Source organism: Chionomys nivalis, chromosome 3, assembly GCF_950005125.1.
Source record: "Chionomys nivalis chromosome 3, mChiNiv1.1, whole genome shotgun sequence".
Taxonomy (NCBI): Eukaryota; Metazoa; Chordata; class Mammalia; order Rodentia; family Cricetidae; genus Chionomys; species Chionomys nivalis.
The window spans coordinates 113,978,527-114,005,500 of record NC_080088.1 but is presented as its reverse complement, the minus strand read 5'-3'; the positions used below and the strand labels follow the sequence as shown (position 1 = coordinate 114,005,500).

The 26,974-nt window shown below is 39.3% G+C and overlaps 2 protein-coding genes across 2 annotated transcripts; one reads left to right on the top strand and one right to left on the bottom strand.

The window, feature by feature from the left end:
* The first annotated feature begins 219 nt into the window (after positions 1-219).
* On the top strand, positions 220-26,297 carry LOC130871163 (zinc finger protein 431-like). The gene is made up of 4 exons (XM_057764455.1): positions 220-269; positions 23,211-23,337; positions 23,534-23,594; positions 24,703-26,297. The coding sequence occupies exons 1-4, from the start codon at positions 267-269 to the stop codon at positions 26,168-26,170; spliced, it is 1,659 nt and encodes a 552-aa protein (XP_057620438.1). The 5' UTR covers positions 220-266; the 3' UTR covers positions 26,171-26,297.
* On the bottom strand, positions 6,159-6,903 carry LOC130871164 (NHP2-like protein 1). Its single transcript, XM_057764456.1, has one exon. The coding sequence runs from the start codon at positions 6,844-6,846 to the stop codon at positions 6,460-6,462; it is 387 nt and encodes a 128-aa protein (XP_057620439.1). The 5' UTR covers positions 6,847-6,903; the 3' UTR covers positions 6,159-6,459.
* Positions 26,298-26,974: the final 677 nt, after the last annotated feature.

Genomic DNA, 26,974 nt, shown 5'->3' with positions numbered 1-26,974 from the left:
AGAGACTTGCTGTTGAATTTGGCATAAATTTCCAGCCAATCTGGGACAGGTCTGTCTTTAGATTAGAAGCCAGTGCTTGACCACGGTGCTGAGTCCCTTCTGCTAACCTGGTCCCGTCACTCAGACCTAACTAGCCAATCAGAGCCTCCAGCTGTCAGATGGGCGGGTTCTTCCGGGAGGCGGACTTCAGATCCATTTTTGCTTTCTTACGAACTGGGTTCGGGCTCTCCTGTGGGCGGAGAGCCTGTCTGCTGGGCAGCTGCACCATGGTGAGTGAGGGGTTGCTCTCCACAGACGGAGGAATGGCCGGGCTTGGCGAGAGAGGGGCCGCTGTCCCTAAACAAGGTGGAGCAGCCGCTGAGGCTCGCGACCGATGTGGTGGCCGCATGGGAGCCAGCGGACAGACACAGAGTTCAGCGTCTTCCTGCCTCAGTAGTCCTAACCTTGCAGCTCTCTTCTAGCAGCCTCTGAATCCCTTCACTGCCCGGGCTGTGTCTGCACAGAGCAGAGCGTCGGGAGCCGCAGATGGTGGTGTCTGTCGTGTTTATATCGTCACATGTGGAGAGAGATGACCACATTCGCCAAACGCGGAGACTCCTGGTGTCTCCTGGGTCTTCAGAAGTTCTGCACTTTTAACATTTAGGTTTGGGATCCGTTGTAGTTAATTTCGTGCGGCTTGTAAACGGTTTCTCCTGTGTAGAGTAGCGCTCCACTACTAAACTGTGGTGTAGACGAGTATAGTTAATAGAATTAATGGTATAAGGATTTATCGGTACTTAGGAGACATTAAGTCACACAAAGTAGAATTTGAGTGAGGGAAGGCTGCATCCCAAATATCCAAAGATGAGTAGCATACACACCAAGCCTGTTAGAGATTAGTATCATGATTTGCAAATGTTTGTTCAGCAGGATTAATCAGCCATTAAGGTACATTCCTATAACAAATGAGACAGCCATGATTTACAACCAGCCAGAAGACCCACTTCCCATCAAAGGCCTCTGACCTGCTGCTCGGGGCCTTTAAGGTGTCACAACCTTGTGTGCCAGGAGAGTATAACAATTCTAGAATAGATGGATTTTTCAGCTCTTAGGAAAGCAGTTTTGACTCCGTGTCCCCTGTGCTGATTGAGGTGGACTTGAATCCTGTCTGTAGGTCCACAGAGCATTGCCCTTGCTATCCTCCTGGCTAAAGATTACAAGTATGCTGCACCACCGAGCTCTAAAATTGCCAGTTGAGTCATACACTGGGACTGTCCATTGCAGCAACAATAAAAGGATTTGCATGTGGAGCATGGCTTCTCCCTTCAGACCAGAAGAGTAGGAACCGTGTACTGTGTACATTGGAGGGGGTAAACACACTGGACAATAGGTAGATCTTAGACTGAAGTTTAAGGTCGTGGGCTGCAGGGGTCTTCATTACAAAAGACACAGTGATGGGGCACAGTGAGTAACTTTCTGTGTAATTTCCCATCATACATTAATTCCTTCCTTGTGAATGAAGACAGACACTGGTGGGTGTACAGTTTAGGGAGGAGGGCTTGAACTCCTAAGTATTTAGTTTCCAATTAGTAAACTCTCCCATATCCTGGTTGACACAGTGCAGTCAGCTCAGATGTTTGCGACACAGGCCGTTGGCTGTAACTCCATGTGTCAGCTTACAGCACTCAGCAGCTAACATTTTACATGGCACAAATTATTAATAGCATTCTCCCTACCAGGGAAGTGCCTACTCTGTTTCAAAGTCAGTATAACTGAGTGTTCTCTCACTCTTTCTCTCTCTCTCTCTCTCTCTCTCTCTCTTTTTTTTTTTTTTTTGGATTTTTCGAGACAAGGTTTCTTTGTGGCTTTTGGTTCCTGTCCTGGAACCAGCTCTTGTAGACCAGGCTGGCCTCGAACTCACAGAGATCCGCTTGCCTCTGCCTCCCGCATGCTGGGATTAAAGGTGCGCGCTACCACTGCCCGACTGTGTTCTCTTATTTTTTATAATTTTAAGAAGTCAATTATTGGGTATCATTTTTTAGATTTCATTTTCTCCAATGGCATAAGTGCTATGATCTCTTTGTTTCTATTTTCCAATGTTTCCCAGTTTTTGAATTTTATTCTATTTTTAAGTGCTGTTTATTTATTCATTTATTTATTTATATCAGTTTAGAGCAATAATTCTCAACCTTTTGGGCCATGACTTCTTTTGAGGGTCAAATGGAAATATCACAGCACTGGCTTAAGATGATCAGAAAGTAGAGATATTTAGATTATAATTCATAACAGTAGCAAAAATATAGTTATGAAGTAGTAGTATAAATAATTTTATAGGTGGGGAGATCGCTACATCATGAGTAACTGTATTAAAGAGGCACAGCACTAGGAAGATTGAGAACAACTGGTTTAGATTAATGTCTCCTGTAGCTCAGGTTTGCATCCTACTGTGTAACTGAGAATTGCTGTGAACACCCAATCCTGCCTCTGCTACCTAGTGCTGGAAAGACAGTCCTGCAAGTCCTACCAGGCTGGACCTTGACTGGTCTGTGTGATCAGTGAATGAGTATCCTCCAATTTCTGTAGATTTCATTGTGAATTTAAGAGTGAAGTGGGAGCCGTGTAAGAATGGAGTTACTGACCAACTGTAAAGCCAATGTAGTCACAACAGACAAAGGATGGGCAAGAAGGAGGGCAAAAGCTTTCCTGCTGTGACGGTAGTTGACATTAGCTGTGAGTAGTGAGGTGATCGATTTTAGATGTTCCATAAATGTCCTGTCTGGCCATTTCATGGGTCCACAGAACACACACAGGACCCGTTGCCTTAGAGGAGGAACAGGAAGTGCTCTGGGAGAATGGAAGATTTTATTAAACTACAAATTTCCCACATTAGGGTCTTGTCTGACTATAGTGTGTAAAGACAAACCTGGAGGATGTTTGCTTTTCAAGACATTCGATCTCTGCTCGCCCAGTGGGGTAACTGCTAATGTCTTGAAGCCCAGCTGGGTGGTCCTAGAGGGACTCTGGTTGGCAACCAGGAACACCAGAGGTAGTTTACAGGTTCTTTCCAGGATTCTCTTGTTTTGCTATCAGAAGCTGTAAGGAGGACCACAAGCCATGCCATGGTGAATGTAGGAGCGACTGTCCCCAGACCAGGAAGAGCTGGTAGGAGCGACTGTCCCTAGACCAGGAAGAGCAGGTTAGCTGAGCTGTCAGAGCTGCATGGAGAGGGATGAACTACGAGCCAGACAGGTTCTATTGTTCTTCATAGTGACTTGAGTAGTGACCCTTGGCCTCTGAGTTTTGTTGAAGTGGGGGAAGACTGTGAGCTTGTAATATTGTTGCCTCACACTATGTAATTGAGAATTGCTTTGAAAACACAATCCTGCCTCTGCTCCCCCATGCTGGGTAGATATTCCTTCCTTCAAGTTCTTTAGGCCTAGGCCATGACTGGTCAGTGAGAAGGAAAAATAAAGCATCTAATGAGTGACCTCCAGTCTCTCTGACTTTCAGTGTATGATTATAGATGAAGAGGGTGAGTACATAGGTCAGGCTTGAAGCTGGTTGATTCACAGTGCAGGAAGGGAGAGACAGGACAGTGGTTGAGAACTTTCCTATTTTAACAGTAGTTGAGATTAGCAGTGCAGAATGAGGTAATCAATTTTAGGTGCTCCACCAATGTCCTGATGGTCATTTCTTGATGTCCACAGACCAGGCAATCAAGAATCTAGATAAAGAACTGAACTTATGGAACCAAATTGCTATGGTTACCGTAGTTCAACCAAAATAGATTTGAGTAAAATGTGGCCCTGCCTAACAGGAATGTTATTTTACTGGTTTTAGATATACACCCTGAGATAAAAGGATTGAGAAATCTTTGGTGTTCTCTACTATAAATCCCTTGTTTCTGAAGCACATAACCATAAATCCCATTTTAACTTTTCAAAATAATTTTTTGAGGTTATAGCTATATCATATCTACATTCTCTTTTCTGTCCCAAAGCTTTACCATGACCCCTTATTATCTTCTAATTCATGGTCCATTTGTCTTTAACAACAGTTGTGAATGTGGCCTGTGTTTGGCCACAGGATTTTCCAGGTATGAGGCAATGGGTCGGCTGCACTGCACATTGAGTGTGTAATGGAATGTGCAAACAAAGGACAAAACTGTATGCTCTAGGAAAGTGGATGAATGTGTACTAAAATACAAATTTTCTGGACTAAGGCCCTGTCTACTAGGCGGGAGGGCAGAACAGGAAGTACTTGGCTGTCTGAGTCATTTGATATCTGAACACCCACCCATTCGGGAACTGATAATATTCTGAGGCCCAGCAGGGTGGCTTTAGCCAATGAGGGACTCTGGAAATCTTAGCAAGCAGAAATAATAGTGGCAGGTAGCTTGCAGGTTCTTTCCGGGATTCTTCTCTACTTCTGTTCTAATCAGTTGTAAGGAAGTTCACAAGCTGTGCCATAGTGAGTGTAGGGTGTTCAGAGAAGGTCTGTTGAGCTGTCATTTCTGCTGGGATTTGGATGGACCATGAGCCAGGCTCTGGTTCTGTTGCTCTTTGTAATGATCTGTGCAGTGTTCCTTGTCCTCTGAGCCTCGCTGTGTGTGGATTTCCTGGGGAGAGGGAGACTCTGCAGCCCTGGCATGGTAGGATATTATGCTTGTTATCTCACTGTCCACTGTACACACAGAGTCATGCTTTTGGTCTACAGTCGGAAGACAGATTTGAAAACTGATGATCCGGTTTCTAGAAGTTCTGAATATTGCAGTTTACTTTCAAGTTTGTCTTATACATGTTTCAAGTTGTTTAAAAGCTGGTAGAACTACAGTGATGTTGGTTTAGCAATGCATGATTTAAATGTTTCTAACTTTCTGCTACCACCAGCTGCAATGGTGTGATTCATTGATATTTAGTTCCAAGGGACAAAGGGAGTTTCTGAGCTGCAGAGGTTTGTTAAGTGTGTATGGTGTTGGGCAGGTAGATAGGTCAAAGTCTATATCTTGTGCTATAATCCATGTGACAGGAAGTAGAAATTATTCTATATTATTTTGGGATTGGGCATCAGTGGGGCTGGGTTTACCTGAAAGCACAAGGAGGTCTAAGGGGCTACAGAACAATAGCAGTAGATCATCCCTTTTTGCAGAGAGGGATCTAGAGAATGGGGTCTCTCTGGAAGAAATACCAGTAGCTGGAGGGTCAGAAACCAACAGTTTAAGGGTCACTTTGAGGTAATTTTGTGAAAATTGTGAAGTCTTTATTTAATTTCTATACACATAGAATCATAGGTAGCTGGATAACATTTGTCAAGATCACACATTTCCTGACTAAGTTTCCTTTGGTCTTTTGATTAATAGCTGACTATATTTTCCTGCCTTAGTTCTTGGCTTTTTCTACCATCCTCTTTATTCTTTCCCAAATATCATACACATTCCTTTTTTTTTTTTTTTTTTTTGAGACAGGGTTTCTCTGTGGCTTTAGAGCCTGTCCTGGAACTAGCTCTTGTAGACCAGGCTGGTCTCGAACTCACAGAGATCCGCCTGCCTCTGCCTCCCGAGTGCTGGGATTAAAGGCATGCGCCACCATTGCCCGGCTCTCATACACATTCTTTTTTTTTTTTATTTAAAATGTAATATGAACGTATTTATTAGGATGCTCAAGAATGAACATTATTTTCACTCTCTTCATGTGACAGAGAATACATCTGACCCATGTTGAGGGAGGAAAGGGATAGGGCTCTCAAACTGGGTGTCAAACAGCCCCACAAGAAATCCCCATTCAATGAAGGGCAAAATGTCCCTGATAGCATTGTCTCTGCTCTAAGTTCCAGCCCCAGTATTCTTTATTCCAAATATTCTATCCTTGTCACTCTTCAAGATCCAGGCAGTCAAACTCAGGCCACCTAGGAGTCTGCAGAACATCCCTTTGGATTGTTACTGCCTTGATACCCTCAGTAGGGAATGGGGTGAGAACAGAAGGTTACACATATCAAAAACACAACATTAATAAACGGCACTTGGACGTAGGTTTAACATTATCAGACTTTCTCTTCAAATGACAGTGGGCGGGAGGGGCTGCTGAAAGATCTTCAGTCATGGTAGCATATATGGAGATCTCATATGCAAAGGCATGAGGGACCAGTGTTACTGTCATCTTGTCCTGCACAGAGGAGTGAGTTTGCAGATGAAAGTAGACACTATCCTTGGTTTAGGTGTTCGCTGGTTCTTCCCACTGTTAAACTGTGACATTCTGCCTCTCTCCTGCCCTAGATATCATTTCACTTAGATTAAGTGAAACATTTAAAAATGGTAGGAGAGGGTGGGGAGATGGGACAGAACAATCCTGTAAGACTATAAAAAATACAAAAACCAGATGTAGTGCAATATTTATAATAGAAACTGGCTGAAGACACTACATGCTAACAGACGGTATGATACAGAGTAGGGTGGGAGCGGTCGGGAAGGGCAGAGCCACAGGCCTACACCAGGAGCCTTTCGATAGACTGCTGGATGGACTGGATCTGCTGCTTTAGCTGAGAGCCTTCTTTGATGGTAACAGAACAGGCGATGACAGGTCTGGAGACCCCACAGGCCCGTCCTAGGGCCTGCTTGGAGCGCACAAATACATAGGGGACATTCTTGTCTTCACACAGCAGTGGGAGGTGCAGGATGATCTCCAGGGGCTCAGCGTCTGCTGCCATCACGATGAACTCAGAGATGCCTCTGTTGAGGGTGTTGGTGGCTTCATTGGCTCCTTTCCGAAGCTGCTTGTAGTTGCACGACTGCTGAACAAGGTCCAGCAGCTTCTTGGTGAGGTGGGCATCTGCGAGGGGATAGGCCTTCGGGTTCACATCAGCCTCTGTCATGGCTGCGGTGCGCCGGCCTCGCCGCAGGTCGAGAACAGCCAACCTCCGACAGACCGAAAGCGCATACACATTCTTGATTGATAAGTTTTGTGGTAATTTTTTTCCCCTGAGAAAGGGTTTCTCTGTGGCTTTGGAGCCTGTCCTGGAACTCGCTCTGTAGACCAGGCTGACTTCAAACTCACAGAAATCCTCCTGTCTCTGCCTCCTGAGTGCTAGGATTAAAGATATGTGCCACTACCACCCAGAAAGAAGTCATATTATGTCAGTCTGTGTACTATTTCTTCATAATCCCACTGATTACTCTGTGTTCTTCCAATACGAATGTAGCTTTGTAATCAGCTTTCCTGTTGTAAATTGTTGGGAACTGTCATTATACTGTATTCATTTATGGTGCAAATTTAACATACACATCATCTCAATATTGATGCATCATGTTTCCAAGGATCATTTATTTACTTCTTTGTTTATTTAGGTTTTGTTGCTCTTGTTGTTTATCTGTGAGAGACTTTTGGTTTTTTGGATAAAAGGTATTATGGATGTTGACAGGTGGCTCAGCACGTATTCATTTTGGAGGTGACCTGAGTTCAGATACCTACACTTAAATTGTGATGTTCATAACTCTACCATTTCAGATCCAGGGCCTCTGAACCCTCTTTTTTTGTGTTACTTGTATACATATGGAAGACATTTTGACTCTGGCACAAACATATGCAAAAAATAGCAATAAACTTGTTTTCAAAAGTGCTTGTGATTTATAAAGCAATTAGAGTAAAACAAGTTGCTTTGGGTGTCCACTGATTCTTTAAAAATCTGTTATCTTGCATTTTGTTTTAAAATATTTTCATTTCTTCACTTTGATTGCAGTCTTACAGGCAGTCATCAATCGGGGGAGCAGAACGGTGTCCAAGTGATCCTAACAGACATACTTTTCTTTATTATAAGATGATGAGATATTTTTTAGTAGTCAAGTCTGTTTTCAACAAAGTTAAGATATAAGAAGGTTTCAAGTGAATCTCTCCAATTTTGGTGGAACAGCCCTCCTCAACCGGTTATTATCTATTATAGTAAAGGATAAAGAACTGAAGTATATAGGATGAGTGCTGGCCAGTGATTTCCTAGAGTTTGATTTTGGTTAGAATCTTGTAGTTTTTATTTAGAGGCCATAATGTGTCTTTGTGTTTTGTTTGTCAGTGCTACCCTTCTATGTTATTGATTTTATTAACTGTTATTTAAGTATATTGCTCATTTTCTGGAAAATAATGGTTTCACCAATTTTGTTTTCAGATTTCTCATGTTATGAGTTCCTTGAGTTTTTGTTGGTTTGGGAAGTTTCTGTGGAGAGACAGTTTTAGTTTTCTCTTCTTTATCTTAGATGGTTGCCTCTTTCCATTTCCTGGCATATCTATCTTCATGTTTGTGTTTTTGCTGCTTAAAGATCGACAGGCAATGTACTAATCACATTTAAAAACTTCTTTTATATTATTGTCTCTTTCTTCTAATTAGCCTCAGCTATCAGCATGACATAGCTTAGAGTGATCTGAGAAAATACCAATTGAGAGTATGCCTAGATCAGAATACCTGATTAAGGTATCTGAGAGGGATTGTGCTGATTTTGATTGATATAGGAAGGCTGTTCCACTGAGTTGGCAATATCTCTGAGCAAGCAACCCTGGGATAGATAGGAAAGCTAGCTGAGCACAAGACTTACAAATCAAGAAGGAAAGCCAGAAAACAATGGTTCCACATATTTTGCATTTAGTTATTAGCTTGATTATCTATCCTAAGATGTCATAAGGAGGAATTGTGAAATAGGGTTAACAACCAAATAAGCATGTTCATTACCTGAGTTGCTTTTAATTGCATAATTTAATAACAGCAACAGAGAAGAAAGTTGGAACCAAAATGGGAATCAAAGAGGATTTTGTTGCTGCAAAGGATCTGGGAATGTTGACTCTTAGAAGAATGCTGAAGCTATCAGAAAACTGGACAAAGAACTTAATCAGCTGGTCTTGTAGGACCTAAAAGATGGGAATGTTGAGAGTAATGGCAGATAGTGGAGGTCAAGGTCATAGGATTTTAGTGGGCTATAGGCTGTGCAGGGAACCATGGAGTTGGCCTAACCTAACTTCCTTGAGAAACCTGTGTCGTAGGTTTTTCAGGTTAAAGTCATGGTTCCTGGGTCACAATGTACCTCCTAGTTACTGGTAGATTGTTGCATTTTCTTAGGCAATGAATCATTTAAACTGATTTGTGTTTCTTTTATGATCCCTTAGTAGTCAAGGAATCATAAAAGCTTAATAGAACAATTGAATTTAGACATTAATCTTGTGTATGCTGTATAGCCTGAAAACTTTATTATATCCTGGTGTAGATAGAGGCTGCTTGTTCATTTCCCAGCTGCCCAGACCTGCCATAATTATAAAAAATTATATTAATTACAAGATTGCTTAGCCAAAGCTTAGGCTTTTTATAAAGTAACTCTAACATCTTAAATTAACATATTTCTATTAATCTGTATGTCATCAAATGGCTGTGGCCTGCCAGTAAGGTTCCATCCAGCATCTATCTCCTTCAGTGGCTACATGGCATCTTCCTGTCTCTGCCTTCCTTTCTCCTCTATCTCTGCTTGGAATTCCCACCATGTTCTATTCTGTGGTGGTAATAAAACATCTTCACAGCATACAGGGGGAATCCCATATTACCTCCCTTTTTCTGTCTAAATAAAAAGGAAAACTTTGACTTTGACATAGTGAATATTGATATGATGCTAAGATATTAAGCCTTGGATATTACAGATGAGGAGAGCAGTCAATATCTTCACAATAGCCTTTGAAAAATGATTCAAAACTTCTCAATAAAATAACTTGCAAAGTGAAAGTAGACACATACCAAATATATGATCCACCATGACCAAGTTGTTTTTATCTCAGAGAGGCAGAGATGATTTGAAATACATAAGTCAAATGAGTATTGGTAACATGTTTTAGACAGGCGTGGATGGAGGGTGGGGTAGGGAGAAGATGTGAGGAGTCAGAGGACAGAAGGGAAGGGAACGGGGATTAATATATAAAATAAGATGGTTTAAAAAATAAAAATAGAAATAAATCTTTGAATCTAGAATCCACCCCAATTAAATATTTTTCTTTATAAAAATATCCAGGGTCCAGGATAGGCTCCAAAACCACAGAGAAACCCTGTCTCGAAAAAACCAATATATATATATATATACATATATATATATATATACATATATATATATGTATATATATATATATATCCAGGGGCTGGAGAGATGGCTCAGTGGTTAAGAGCATTGCCTGCTCTTCCAAAGGTCCTGAGTTCAATTCCCAGCAACCACATGGTGACTCACAACCATCTGTAATAAGGTCTGGTGCCCTCTTCTGGCCTTCGGCATATACACAGATAGACCATTGTATACATAATAAATAAAAAATAAATATTTAAAAAAAATATCCAAAGTAGGGGTTGGAGAGATGGCTCAGCGGTTAAGAGCATTGCCTGCTCTTCCAAAGGTCCTGAGTTCAATTCCCAGCAACCACATGGTGGCTCAAAACCATCTGTAATAAGGTCTGGTGCCCTCTTCTCGCCTGCAGGCATACACACAGACAGAATATTGTATACATAACAAATAAATAAATATTTTTAAAAAAATATCCAAAGTATGGTACTTTTTCTCAGCAATGGATATCCTGACTAAGACAAATGGTATTTCTATTTTCTGGTTTATCTCTCTTTCATTTTCTTTTAGTGATTTAATGCTTTAGGTAATACTTTGAGCACAATATTGAAAAAGGATGATGATGATGATGATAGTCAATCCTGTTTCTTCATGACTTTAATGGGATAACTTCATGTTTTCTGCCATTTAGGATGATGTTGTCTGTGAGTTTCTCATCATACAACTTTTATTCTATTGAGATATGTTCCTTTATGTCCTACTCTCTGGGACTGTATATATATATATATATATATATATATATATATATATATATATCTTTAGAGAGAGAGAGAGAGAGAGAGATTTAACAAAGCACAGAAGTGGATTTAGAGACAAAAAAATCACCTAATCTCAGTAGATACAGAAAAGGCCTTTGCCGAATGTGAACCTTCAACCTTACTGTGATTGACTGCAAATAGGGAACTATAGTTTTATTTTATTTCTTTGTTTTTTTATGTGAATTGCAACTTTTCTAATTTATTTTTTTCTTGGATTTTTAGAGATTTATTTCTCATCAATAAGTACAAAGTTTCTGCTTTATTAATGACCAATTGATCCAATGATTACAGTTGAATCAATATAATGGTACCTTGTGGGAGAAATCAATGATTAAGTTCAACTCACATGAGACATAGAAAATTAAAAATCCTTATGAGATAGGACAGTCAAAGTGTATTGATGGTCATGCTAGCTGAAAGCAAATTTCTTTTTATGGCCTTATGAATAAGTACAGAGGAAATATTTTCAAGATCAGATTTTCAGGCAATCTTCAATCATAGGAAACAAAATGGTGTCTAAGTAATCTTAAGCAATATAATTTTTATTATAAGAGAATGAGATCCTTTTATTAATCAAAACTTTTCTATAAAGTTAAAACATCAGAAAGCTTCATGCAAATCTCTCCAATTTTGGTGGAACAGCTTTCCTCACCCAATCCATTTTTATTATCAACAAAGGCAAAAATTGGAATACACAAGATGAGTGCTGGCCAGTGATTTCTTGTCATTTAATTTTGATTAGAATCTTGTCATTCTTGTTTAAGGGACCATGATATATATTTGAAGGTCTGTCTTTGTGTCTTGTTTTGCTTATGGTACCATCTATATTGTTGAATTTATTAATTATCATCTAAATTTATTGTTGTTTCTCTGGAAAATGATGGATCTTCATCATTCTTTTTTTGGAAAATTTACTATATTATGAGGTCCCTGTGCTTTTCTTGGTTTAGGAAGTTTCTGTGGAGAGAGAGTTTTAGTTTTCTCTTAGAGTCTTATTTTTCCTCATTTTCTTGACCTATGTCTGTTTTTGAGTTCTTCATGTTTGATATGGTTAATATATTGGTTTTGTGTTTGAAAAATCTTCTCATATCTGCCTTAATTAGCTTCAACTGTCAACATGATGTAGCTTAGAGTCATCTGAAAGAACATCAATTGAGGCTTTGCCCAGATCAAAATTGCTACTTACTATGTTTAGGGAAAATTGTGTTGATTGATGGTTGATGTGGGAGAGCTCTTCCACTGAGGTTTTAATACTCTAAGCAAGTAGGACTGAGAGGGATAAGAAAACTAACTGAGCATGAGAGAGTGACTACGCAAGAGAGAAAGCCAGTAAACATTTTTCCCTGTGTCTCTTGCCTTCAGTTCCTAACTTTAGTTTCTATACTAAGTTTCCACGATTGCGGGTCATGATCTGGAAATATTAGTCAAACAAACCTGTTTATTACCTCAGATGCTTTTATTTAGAAAATTTAATCACGGTGAGAAACAAACAAATTAGGTAAAAATGCTGTATGCCAAAAGTGATTCTTTTGCTGGGTAGAATGTGGGAATGTTGTCTTTTGGAGGAATGTGGAAGATATTAGAACTTTAGATGGCAAAAGGCACAGGAAACTGTACACAGAGTTTAATTAGCTATTCTTGTAGGACTAGGAATATGAAAGTGGTGAACGTAATGCACACACTGGAGCTTGAGTTCATAGAATTTCAGGGGGAAATAGACTCCATGAACATTTTAGCTATAGGTCATTTGTATATTTTGTATATTTTGTTCCCAAATCATTTATATTTTCTCCATTTCCTGAGAAATTGAATAAGGGAAAATTAAAAAGTAATTGGGTGGTTTCTTAGACAAAGTATTGATTCTGTTGGGTGCTTATTGCTGATGACTTATTTAGGTCTACAGCAGAAAAGAAACGAGTGGTGTAGAAAGAAATGAAATCAGTTTCATGGAGAAAAACAGAACTAGGAAGATTCAAATGGCTGTCCTGTGGTGAAAAAGAGGGAGAAGATTTCAAAAAGTTTAGATCCATTAAAGAGGAGGCCCTTCTCATCATTTGAAGTCTAGGAAGGTAGCTTAGGGTAAGATTCCATCCAAGTCTTCAGTTTCTCAATGGAATAGGCAACTTGATTCCTAATCTGAAGAAGCAACTTCTTCCAGAAGCTGCTAGAACTCTTATCCAAGCATGGAAGCATCCATAACAACTTAAAAGCCAAACTGGGGAGGAGGGGACCCATGTTGTATTTTTTTTTCTGGAAACAAGAAAGAATCAAAATTTATAGGTCATAGATTCTTCCTCTTTAGTTTCAGTTCAGCACTGCTGCATCCATCTGTTTAGCAGAGTCAGAAATGCAGTGAGGAGACAGACTTCACTGTATGAAGCTGTAAAGACAGAGTTGTATTTTGAGATGATAGGATGTTGAGATACCCAAGCTATGAGAGGTCTGCCGTGGAGAGTTACATACAGGAAGTAGAAGTAGCAAAGGAGATATATGAAATTTTTCATGGATAGAGCTATCTAAGCCCTGTAAAAGTGAAGCCCACCTGTCTGAGGCAGAACTATGGGTTTGTTGTTTGCCCTGCTGTTTCAGTCTTGCCTTGAACCAATCTTCCCTCAGTGTGTCCACATTTCTCTCTTATTTTTTTTCAAAATTTATTCTTTTTGTAAACAGAAACTGCTCGCTCATTTCCCAGGCACCCAGGCCCAAATAATCACACAGAAACTATATTAATTATAGCATTGTTTGGTCTATTAGCTCAGGCTTCTCATTAACTAGTTTTTTTTAAATCTTAAATTAACCCATTTCTTAATCTGTGTGTCATCACATCCTACTGGTAAGGTTCTAGGCGGTCTTTCTGCTTTTGCAGCTACATGGCATCTATTAAGCTCTGCCTGCTCTCTCTGTATCTCTCTTTCAGCCTGACTATATTCTGCCTTGCCATAATCCAAAGCAGCTTTACTCATTAACCGATAAAAGCAACACATATACAGAGGACGCCTCACACCACTTCTCTTACAATACATCCTAACTGCAGTTCCTTCCCACCATTACTCTCAGCCCTCTCCACTACTCCCTTCTTCACCAGATCCAATTAATCTCTGTTTCCCTTCAGAATAGAACAGATATTCCAGGGATATGATTAAAACCATGGGCAGCAAATTGCAATAAGACTAGGCACAAATCCTCATATCAAAGGCTTGGAGGAGGCAGCCTAGTAGGAGGAATATGTTCCAAGAGCAGGCAAAAGAGTCAGAGACCCCCACTGCCACTGTCAGGAGCTGTACAGGAACAGCAAGCTGCACAATGATAACCTGTATGCAGAGGACCTCATGCAGACTCCTGCAGGCTCCATGATTGCTGTTTCAGTCTCTGTGAGCCCCTACAAGGCCTACTTAGTTGGTTCTGTGGCCAGTATTCTTCTGTATCCTTTTAGTTAGGAAAGATTTTGACTATGAATTTTTTGGAAAAATTTTTCCTGGCCTTTGGGGTGAGATTCTTCTTCTTCAATTCCTATTATTCTTAGGTTTGGTCTTTTCATAGTGTTCCAGATTTCCTGGATGTTATTTTTCGGGAAATTTTAGATTTATCATTTTCTTTGATCAATCTACCTATTTCTTTGATCATGCCTTTAAAGTCTGAAATTCTATGTTCAATGTGTTATATTTTGGTGAAACTTGTCTCTGCAGGTCTTATTCGATTACTTAGATTTTCATTTTCATAATTCCTTCAGTCTGCACTTTTTAATTACTCCTATTTCTATTTTCATGTTTTGAATAGATTGATTCATTTCTGTCAACTGTTTCTTCATTTACTTTTTGGCTTTCTTTAAGGGTTTTTTTTTTTAATTTTCTCCAATACTTCATTTATCCTTTCTCTGTTTTCTTTAAGGGATTCATTTACTTCCTCTTTAAGGAGTTCTGTCATCTTTATAAAGTTGTCTTAATTGTGCTTGAACTGTGTTAGAATATTCAGGGCTTGCAGTAGTAGGATAGCTGGAATATGGTAGTGACTTGCTTTGGCTGTTGTTGGTTGTATTTATGCTGGTGTCCAGGTATTTGGGTTTGATGTATTTGTGGGTCTAGGTGCCAATTTCTCAGTTTGTCTTTGTTGCATGGGTGTTTTGTTCCTTGGTTTCTATTTGCTCTCTAGTTTTCTGATTTATGTGGCCTATGGTTGAACAGGGGCTCTCATCCCAAGTTGGGGCTGGAAATCTTAGAGAAGGTGTGGCCTTGGCTCCAGCAGGGAGTAAGGCCTGAAAAATGGGGAGAGGGTAGGGAACTTGGGGATAGTGTTGATGGGAGACTGAGAGAATGAGGAAGGTCAGTTGGAAGGTGGCCTACATAGACTTCTTTTTTTTTTTTTTTTTTTTTTTTTTTTTTTTTTTTTTTTTTTTTTTTTGGTTTTTCGAGATAGGGTTTCTCTGTGGCTTTGGAGCCTGTCCTGGAACTAGCTCTTGTAGACCAGGCTGGTCTCGAACTCACAGAGATCCGCCTACCTCTGCCTCCCAAGTGCTGGGATTAAAGGCGTGCGCCACCACCGCCCGGCCCCTACATAGACTTCTTGCAGGTAGTGTATGGGTCTCCAACCAAATTGGAGGCTACAATACAAAGATGGGATTGGGCATAGTGTTGTGGGATTATTGAAAGAATAAAGAAGGTACACAGGCAAGAAACCTGCATTGATTTCTGATGACTGGCATAGCTTCTGGTCCAGAAGAATCTTTACCTCAGTTGTCTATGGAAATGAAGGGAGTATGGAAATTGCATGAACTGGTGGTCTACCTATCTCTTCTTCTGACTGGTATGACAGGCACACAAGTCTGCCTAAATTGGGAGCTGTAACACAGTCATATTTCTGGTTTTTTTTTCTGAATGGATATATGTCCTGTGCCATTATATATTTTAAATCTTTAATTTGTTTCTTGATTTTACAGCATGTGACAGTCAAGAGATTGTATTAAATGTTAAAAGAGACTTTGGACATTTGCAATGTTTGAGCTGCTACAGATTATAAGGATCCTTGAACTTATACTAAATACATTTTCATTTTTCTTTGTATTTATTCTTCTCTCATACTATATATCATGATGGAATCATTCCCTTCCTCTACTCCTTCCAGTCCCTCCCCCAGCAAATCTCCATTGCCCCAGCTCCACTGTTCCTTTTGCCCTTCAAAAAAAAAAAAAAGAGTCCCAGGGATATCCAAATACATCATACCCAGGTTCAATAAGACTAGGCACAAACTCTTATTTCAAGGCTAGACAAGGCAATGCAATAGAAGGAAAAGGGTCCCAAGAGCAGGCAAGAGTCAGAGACACCATGACTCCTACAGTTAGGAAATTCACAAATATCCCAAACTAAACAACCATAGCATGTATGCAGCCATGAAGACTCTGTAATTGCTTTATCAGTTTCTGTGAGCCACTATATGCTCTACTTAGTTGCTTGTGTGGGCCATGTTCTCCTGATTTCTTCAACCACTGAATGCTACAATACTCACACACTCCTTCTATGAGATTCCTAGAGCTCAAGCTAATGTTTGGGTAGGGATCTCTGCATAGAATCCTATCAGCCCCTGAAAGAAGCCTCTTTAATTACAAGTAGGCCAGGCACCAATATATAAATATAGCAGAAACTAGTTATGAATATTTCATTGATATTTTTTCTTGGTCAACTGTATTTGGTTCTACCCCTGTTCTCTGAGCCATTCAAGTTCTGGTTTCTGGCCATCCAGGCAGTGTCAGTTATGGGTTTCTTTTCACAGCATGAGTTTCAAGTTAGGCCAGTCATTTATTGGCTACTAAGAAAGCTCTGAGCCATCAGTGTCCCAGCGTATCTTGCCAGTATTACAAGTGTGGGTTGAATGTTTTGTGGCTGGCTTGGTGTTCCAGTTCCACTAGGAGCCTTATGTGGTTACAGAAGATGGCTAGTTCAGCCTCCATATTCTTGAATACTAGGAGTCCTCACTAGGGTTACCTTTATATTTATTTATTTTTTTTTTTATTTTTTTTTTTTTTTTGGTTTTTCGAGACAGGGTTTCTCTGTGGTTTTGGAGCCTGTCGTGGAACTAGCTCTTGTAGACCAGGCTGGTCTTGAACTCACAGAGATCCACCTGCCTCTGCCTCCCAAGTGCTGGGGTTAAAGGCGTGTGCCACCACCGCCCGGCTAGGGTTACCTTTATAGTCTCCAGAAAGTTTTCACTGCACTGTTTTCACATCCCCTGTTGGAAGCTCCCCCATTCCAGTCATCTCTCCCTGTCTTCTCCCTACCTGTCCCTTCTTCACTCACCTGATCCTTCCTGTTCCCATCCCCTTCTGCCTCCAGTACACCCACAGGATCTATTCTATTTCTGCTTACCAGGGAGATCTGTGCATCTCCCCTAGAGCTGTTCTTGTTACTTAGCTTTTCTGTGTCTATGGATTGTACTGTGATATACTGTGAGTACTGTGATTATACTTTATTTAACTGGTAATATCCACCTATAAGTGAGTAAATACCATGTTTATCTATGTGATTCTGTGTTTTCTCACCTAGGATATTAAAGAATTCAAGAAACTAAACAACAAACCAAACAATCCAATTATAATGGGGTACACCTCTAAATAGAATTCCCAGTAAAGGAGTCTAAAGTGACTGAGAAACACCTGAAGACATGTTCAACATCCTTAGCCATCAGAGAAATGAATATCAAAACTACTTTGAGATTCTGTCTTACAACTCTTAGAATTGTTAAGATCTATAACACAAGTGACAGCTAATGCTGGCAAGGACATATAACAAGGGGATTCATTGCTGTTGCAAGTGCAAATTTTTACAGCCAATGTGGAAATCAATATGCAGTCCTCAGGAAATTGGGAGTCAATCTACCCCACGACCCACCTATATCACTCTTGGACATATACCCAAAAGATACTACCACAAGGACATTTCATTTGCTCAACTATGTTCATAGTGGCATTGTTCATAAAACCCCTAAAATGATATGTCTGGGAGAGATTGTGTTGATTGATGTGGGAAGGCTCCTCCACTGAAGGTGGCAATAGCCATAAGAAAGTGGGTTTGGGATACAAAAGACACCAATCAGTGACTAGGCAAGAGAGAAAGCCATGAAACAATCTTTGTCCATGTATTTTTGCCTTCAACTATTAGCTTTATTTTCTATCCTAAGCTCCAAAAATGATGAAGCCAAATTACCCCCACTCATTGCCTGAGCTGCTTTTGGTTAGAGGACTTAATTAGAGAAACATAAATGCAAGTTAGAACAAAAAATGGAAAACCAAAAGTAATATTGTTGCTAGGCAGAACCTGGGAATGATGTCTCTTGGAAGAGTATAGAATATATCAAGACTTTAGGTGACAAAAAAAAAAGCCATAGAAAATAGTACACAGAGGCCGGGCGGTGGTGGTGCACGCCTTTAATCCCAGCACTTGGGAGGCAGAGGCAGGCGGATCTCTGTGAGTTCGAGACCAGCCTGGTCTATAGAGCTAGTTCCAGGAAAGGCTCCAAAGCTACAGAGAAACCCTGTCTCGAAAAACCAAAAAAAAAAAAAAAGGAAAGAAAAGAAAAGAAAATAGTACACAGAACTAAATCAGCTGTTCTTGTAGGATCAGAAAGATGGAAATGTTAAAAGAAATGGCAGAAAGTGGAGATTGAGATAATCGAATTTCAGTTGAAATTGATTAAGCTAGAAGTCATTTGTATGATACTTTGATTCCAAAATCTTTCTTTTTCTGCCTGTGACCTGGAAATTTAGTAAAGCAGAACTAAAAAAATAATGAGCTAAGTCCTGAATGGAATATTGAAGGTGGTGGATGGTTATTACTGATGATTCATTCAAGCCAAAGGTGAAAAAAAAAACACCAAGTGGGGCAGAAATAAATGAAAATAAAAAGGCAGTTTCTTATGGCAGTTACCGAAACAGGCACGGATTTTCAAGGATTTTATCACCTATAATGAGAAGGTCCTTGCTATGGAATGGAAGCCTAGCAAGGTGCTCTGAGGGTAAGACTCCATTCACATAAATATTCAACTTATGGAAGGGGTAAGCAAAGTGATTTCTAGTTCCAGGAAGCAACTTCATACAAAATCTGCTACACATGTTGTCCAAGTGTGTTAGTGTCTATCCCAACTAAGAAGTTAAACTTTTCAGGATCACTCATCATGTAACTGGTCCTGGAAACAAGAAAGAATCACAATTTAAGGTAATAGGTTCTTAGTTTGTGGTTACAGTTCAGCATTGTTGCAGGCATCCATGTTTGACAGAGTCAGAAACCCAGTGAAGAGATATCCCGACCCACGGGATATGAATGAGGGTCCCTGATAAACCTAGTGGAGAGGAATGAAAGGAGACAAAAGACACAAGAAAAGACAGCAAGACAGGATTTCTGATCAAGCCGTCTAGTTTATTATTTCCTCAGAAGCTGTTATATAGCAAACGGGCAAAGGGGTGAAGGGAAGGGTGTCAGGAAGCTCAGGTCTGCTGGAATTCAGGTCCGGAGACATCCCCAGCTGATAAGTAAATACTGAGGGTCTGTGATTGTTGACTAACAAAGGAAAATGCTAATGAGTTCCGGAGCCTGGTTCCTTCAGGTCTCTGCTAGGAGATAGGACACCACGTTCTGGGCGGTGGTGGCGCAAGCCTTTAATCCCAGCACTCGGGAGGCAGAGGCAGGCGGATCTCTGTGAGTTCGAGACCAGCCTGGTCTACAGAGCTAGTTCCAGGACAGGCTCTAAAGCCACAGAGAAACCCTGTCTCGAAAAAAAAAAAAAAAAAACGTTGATTTCCTAGACCCTGCAGAGGGGATAGAGGTAAATATTTTTCTTAATGTGTGAGTTTAAGATGGCTGTAAACAAAATGCAGATCTCAAAATACAGGTCTTTGCTTCCAGCAAAGAGACTGTGAGAGTTCACTTCATGAAGCTGTGAGGATAAAACCTCTTGTTTTTACTCTTTTTTGGACCTGCCACCCAGCTCTCAAATAAATGACACACACCGAGGCTTAATAATTCTTAGATATCCCTGGCCTTAGCTTTTCTTGTTTCTACCTAGCTTTTCTTAACTAATTGTTCCATCTACCTTTTGCCTCTGGACTTTTATCTTTATTCTGTATACCCTTTTTTTACTTCTTACTCTGTGGCTTGCTGTGTAGCTGGGTTGCTGGCTCCTGCTTTCCTCTCCTTTTTTATCCTTCCTTTTTCTCCCTAGGATTTCTCCTTCCATTTATTCTCTCTGCCTATGAGCCCTTTCTATTCTTCCCTGTCAAGCTATTGACTGGTCAGCTTATTATTAGGCAAATCAGGTATTTTAGACCCACTAAGTATCACACCTTCACAGAATTAAACAAATGCAACATAAAAGAATGCAACACATCTTTGCATCATTGGAACAAATGTTTCACAATATAAACAAATATGACACATCTTACAATAATATTCTACAACAGCAAGGGTTGTATTTTGATACAGCCTAGGTTGTGTTTTGATATCACAAGATATTGATATGCCTAAACTATAAGATATCTTTTATGGAGAACTAACTGAATATAGGGAGTGGAAGTAACCAAAGAGAGAGATGTATGAGAAGATGCAGGGATAGGGCCATCTTTGCCCTTTGAAACTGAAGCCCTGTGCATCTGAGACAGAGCTACAGGATTTGATGTTTGTCCTGCTATGCTTCAGTCTTGCGTTGGTTCAATCTTCCCTCACTATGTCTCCATTTCTCTATTTTGGAGTGTGAATGGTATTCTGTACCATTGTATGTTGAAAAGATGTAACTTGTTTTCTGTTTTCTGATGTCACTGTCAAGAGATTGTCTTGAGTGTCAGAAGAGACTTTGAACATTTCAACAGTATAGGGCCTGTTGCAGATTATGAGTATCATTGAAGTGACTAAATGCATTTTCTTCATTGGTGACCATGAGCCTATAGTGATCTGAGTCAGAATGTAAGTGGTTGAATAAAAAACTCCCCAGATAGAAAGATGGATTTGAGCATGTGCCTCTTCTTGGCAAATTTCATTTGATTGTTTGTGAAATCAGTAGTAGTAGGAGCCTTTCTGGATGAATTTCCTCATTGGACATGTGATAAGAGTTTCTGTAGCCTCAACCCATTTCCTATTCTTTGTGCCTGCTGTGTTGTGGTTGAAACTAATTGGTCAGCTTTCTTCTTTTGCTGTCATAACTTCCCCACCATCATAAAGTCTGTCACTAAATCACGTGAGATTCCGTAGAATTAACTGCTATTCAGTGCCAAGGCAGTTTGATAGCCTACAATTTTCATTTTTGTTTGTTTATTTTTGAATTCAAGGTTTGTCTGTGTAGCCCTAGCTGTCCTGAAAGTTGCTCTATATACCAGGCTGGCTTCAAACTCAGAGATCCTTTAATTCTGTCTCCCAAGTGCTGGGATTAAAGGTAGTCCAACATTCCTGGCTTTTTGTTTTTATATTGTATGATGGTTTTGTTCCTATCAAGCATATAGTGTTGTACTGAGTTACACCCATATCTTGAATTTTAAAATTTGACAGAGGGTTTCATTATGTTTCCCAGAATGGCATGTATTCATGACATTAATACTACCTGTGCATTCTGAGTCATTGGATTACAGGTACATAACCTTCTTCCTGCCTGTTTTGTTTGTTTTGAATTTTTATTTTAAAAAAGAATATTTTTGTAATAGTAGGAGGGTGGCCCTTTGTTCCCTCCTTGTTGACAAGGATGGGATTGCTTGTCGTCCCAGCTAGCTTACACCCAAAATAATCACACAGAAACTGTATTAATTTAAACACCGCCTGGCCCATTATCTCTAGCCTCTTATTGGCTAACTCTCACATTTTGATTTAACCCATTTCTAGTAATCTGTATATCACCACGAGGTTGTGGCTTACCAGGAAACATGCAGTGTGTCTGATATTGACAGCTCCATGGTGATTCTCTCTGACTCTGCTTTCTTCATTCCAGAATTCAGTTCTGTCTACTCTGCCTACCTCTAAGTATTTTACTTGTATGCATGGATATACACTGGTCTTTACACTGATCTAAAGATGGTGTTAGAAACCCTAAACAATGGATAGTTATGATCCCACATGTAAGTCCTTGAGCCCACCTGTATGCAAGACCAGGAGGACTATTTACTGTTGATCCATCTTTCCTGCTCTGTGTTGATTATTTGTAATCAGCATATTAATTACTATTGTTTTCATTTGTCCATTTATAACTTTTTAAACACACAGTGCCTTTTAGTAAAATCTTATTTATATTGCAGTTTAGATTGGGGCACTTCACTGTAAACCCACCCAGTGGGTCAGTTATTCCAGGGTCCCGAAGAGGCTCTATCTGAAAAAGACATGGGCGGGAAAGAGGAACAAGGCCAAGCAAAATTCTCTTGTCAAAGCCTCACTTTATTAGTGAAATGGTTGGGGCTTATATAGCCCTTGAATGAGGAATTTGGCTTGGGATGGGGGCAGGGGCATGGCAAGGGCAGGAAGGGATCTTGCAGCAATGGTCATGAGTCGACACACCTAGTGTTCTCTATGCAAGAAGAATCGTTCCTTTTGTGAGTCCAACCACAAACAGTTCTCTAGATAGTTGGAATGTGGGGCAGGTTCCACTAACAGATAACTCTCAAGACAGTTGGGTGTGGGGTGGGCTCCGCCAACAAACAGTTCTCAATACAGTTGGGATGTGGGGCTCTCCGCAAACATCCCCAGGACAATGGTCCCCACTATACTTTTTGGGAAAATGGCTCCTGACATCTGGTAGATGAATAAAGAGTTGAAGTTAATGCATAACTCTCTGTAGAAACTTCAGCAAAAACCTATGAGTTATTTCTATCTTTCATGTTTGATATTTCTCATGTGAAACAGGTATTTAACATGTATTTCTGGCTGTCCTCGAAGTGAGTGCATGGACTAGGCTGGTATTGAACTCACAGGCAGATAGATACTCATGCCTCTGCTTTCTGAGTACAAAGATTAGAGGAATGATTCAATAATCTGGCATGATTCAATCATCTTTTTTATCTTATTTTTCTTTTTTGTAGTTAGGAATTAATCATTCATACAATTTCTCTTACCTATACTCTGTACTGTTGATCTGTTTATGCATCTTTCATTGTTGGTTAGTAGGCATTTCTCTTGCAAGGTGATATCTCATTCAAAGGGTTCAGAAATGACCGAGGTGAATCTCCTATTCAGTTTGCTTCTAAAGTGACTTGTTGATTAAATTATGATGTCTATGTCATGGAATAAGTATGGGGAGCACCAGAATTATATGACTATACTGTCAAAAAAGTATACACTTATAATGTTGTCAAACTCATGATTTCTGTTGTACACATGTACGGGATATTTTAGAATGCAGTGACCTATGATGACGTGCATATCAACTTCACTTGGGAAGAGTGGACTTTACTGGATCCTTCACAGAAGAGTCTCTACAAAGATGTGATGCTGGAGACCTACAGAAACCTCACTACTATAGGTAAGACTGAACTATCTTTCATGTTTCAAATAAGGGGACAACTGTTCTTTGGTTAATGATGCTCTTTTGTAATATGATTGAGAAAGAAGAATGGGGTAAATAAATCAAGATTCTATAAGGTTTGCTTCAAATTGTAACTAAATATTTTACAATTTTTAATATATAACGAACATTTATTTCTGGCAATATATTTTAGGATACAGTTGGGAGGACCGTAATATTGATGAACATTGTCAAAGTTCTAGAAGACATGAAAGGTAATTTTCATGTATATGGTGATACAAATGTACCTATGAAGAATTTGTAATGTATCCAAATGTTTTACACAAAAAGAACAGTACAAATTATTAATATGAATTGATCATTATTAATTTCTCACAAAATCATATACCTTAATTTCAAATAGGTGAACTGCATTTGCAAGTCATTCTTTCAAGAAAGAAGTCAAGGAAGCAATGTCTTAACCTATATTACCATTTGAATCATGATATTATGAGAGCTAGTCTGTAAAATTGTCAATTTATTTCATATTACTCATATTAATGATAAGTATATCTGTAAGCCTCTGTATTACACTAATAGTCCATAGAAAGGGTAGTTTAACACATATACTTGTGATTGTGTTAAGTTTAGTGAGGGGGCAGTTAGATTCATGAATCAAGGGGCAGTTATTGTGGAGAGGCCTTAATCCATATACCACAAGTCTATGAGGACAGAAAGTCAAACTGTGAACTCAATGTAGAAGTCTTATATTTGTTATTCTTCCTTTACTAGGTATATCATATGTTACTCTGGATACAAGCCACATGAGCATAGGGATGTGAAAAGATATAACATACCTCTCCCTCAGAACAAATAGAAGATATGTAGCAGTCCCCATGTTGAGTATACTTGTTGAATTTGATGTACAAGTATACAAGTCATGGTTTTCTAGTCTCATTGTTAATATGTCAACAAGCTCACATTTCAGAAAAGCACCATGAGTACTTGGACTGTGTAAAAACTTCTGTTTGTCCTAGTACACTTAGCAAATGTAATTTCACTCACAGTATAGGAAAGTTTATAAATGTAATAAGAGTGGTAAAGCTCTGAGATTTTTCAGTTCTCTTCAAATACATGAAAATTCTCATAGAGAAAAAAGATTCTGGAAATGTGAACCATGTCATAAAGGCTGTTATCAGTTATCCTCAGAGATGAGAAGCAAGCCTTAATGAAGGAGAAAACAAGATTGTAAACATGGTGCTAAAACCTTAACATATAATTCCTCTTTAAAATATGACTAAGATGTAAAATTAATTTATACAGATAAAAATATTCAACAATGTATTAAATGTAGTAATGCTTTCACATGTATCATTATTGTAGGCATGAAAAAAGTCAAACTGGAGAGAAAACTTCTGTATATACTCAGTGTGTTAAAGACTTTGCATGTGACAGTCATCTTCACAGGCATGAAAAAACACATACTAGATTGAAACGTTATGAAGGAAATGAGTGTGGTAAAGCCTTTTCACATCACAGTCATCTTCAAATTTATAAAAGAACATACAGTGGAGAGAAACCCTATGTATCTAATCAGTGTGGTAAAACCTTTGCATGTCACAGTCATCTACAAAGTCATGAAAGAACCCATACTGGAGAGAAACCCTATGAATGTAGTCAGTGTGGTAAAGCCTTTGCACTTCCCAGTACTCTTCAAACACAGAAAAGATTACATACTGGTGAGAAGCCCTATGAATGTAATCAGTGTGGTAAAGCCTTTGTGCAGCACAGTCATCTTCAAAGTTATGAAAGAAGCCATACTGGAGAGATACCCTATGAATTTAATCAATATGGTAAAGCCTTTGCATGTCATAGTAATCTTCAAAAAAATAAAAGAATCCATATGGGAGAGAAACCCTATGAATGTAATCAGTGTGGGAAAGCCTTTGCACAGCACAGACACCTACAAAGTCATGAAAGAACCCATACTGGAGAGAAGCCCTATGAATGTAATCAATGTGGTAAAGCCTTTGCATATCACAGTAATCTACAAAGACATAAAAGAACCCATACTGGAGAGAAACCCTATGAATGTAATCAGTGTGGTAAAGCCTTTGCACTTCCCAGTACTCTTCAAATACATAAAAGATCACATACTGGTGAGAAGCCCTATGAATGTAATAAGTGTGGTAAAGCCTTTGCACAGCACAGTCATCTTCAATGTCATGAAAGAAGACACACTGGGAAGAAACCCTATGAATGTAATCAGTGTGGTAAAACCTTTGTATGTCACAGTAGTCTCCAAACACATAAAAGAACCCATACTGGAGAGAAACCCTATGAATGTAATCAGTGTGGTAAAGCTTTTATATGTCACAGTAGTCTCCAAGCACATAAAAGAACCCATACTGGAGAGAAATCCTATGTATGTATTCAGTGTGGTAAAGTCTTTTCATATCCCAGTTATCTTCAAAGTCATGAAAGAAGCCATACTGGAGAGAAACCGTTTGAATGTAATCAATGTGGTAAAGCGTTTTCACAGCATGGTCATCTTCAAAGTCATGAAAGAATCCATACTGGAGAGAAACCCTATGAATGTAATCAGTGTGGTAAAGCCTTTGCACATCTCAGTCATCTACAACGTCATGAAAGAATCCATACTGGAGAGAAACCCTATGAATGTAATCAATGTGATAAAGCCTTTGCATGGCGCAGTAATCTACGAAGACATAAAAGAACTCATACTGGAGAGAAGCCCTTTGTATGTAATCAGTGTGGTAAAGCCTTTGTATGTCACAGTAGTCTCCAAACACATGAGAGAACACATACTGGAGAGAAACCCTATGAATAAAATCAATGTGGAAAAGCCTTTGCATGTCACAGTAATCTCTGAAAACATAAAAGAACCCATATTGGAGAGAAACATTACGTATGTAATTAGTGTGGTAAAGGCTTTGTTTATCATCATCATCTTCAAAGACATGAACTAACACATGCTGGAGAGAAATCCTATGAGTGTAATGGGTGTGGTAAAGCCTTTGCACTTCAAAGTACTCTTTAAATGCATAAAAGATCACACACTGGAGATAAACTCTGTAAATGTAATCAGTGTGGTAAAGCATTTGCATGTATGAATAATCTAAATCATGAAAAAAAATCATACTGCAGAGAAACCCTATGAATGTATTCAGTGTGGTAAAATTTTGTACTTTATATAGGAGTAAAACTTTTGTGTACAACAATCTGTTAAAAATATTTGCATATAACAATAGACATTGACTACCTGAAAAAAATACTGAGGACTTCTTATTATAAAGTATTTGGTAAGATCTTTAGCCAAAACACTTATAATCAGCTACATAACGATTTGGGATTTCCCTCTGTATGCTGCGAATGTATTTTATTACCATTCTTTAATAAAGAAGCTGCTTTGGGTCTATGACACAGCAGAATAGAGCAAGGCAGGAATTCCAAGCAGAGATAGAGGAAAAAAGAAAGTGGAGTCAGACTCCATGTATCTACTGAAGGAGACAGATGCCCTGGAACCTTACTGGTAAATCACAAGTCTTGTGGTAAAATACAAAATAATAGAAATTGGTTAATTTAATATGTCAGAGTTAGTTAGAAGAATCCTGACCTAATAGACCAAGCAGTG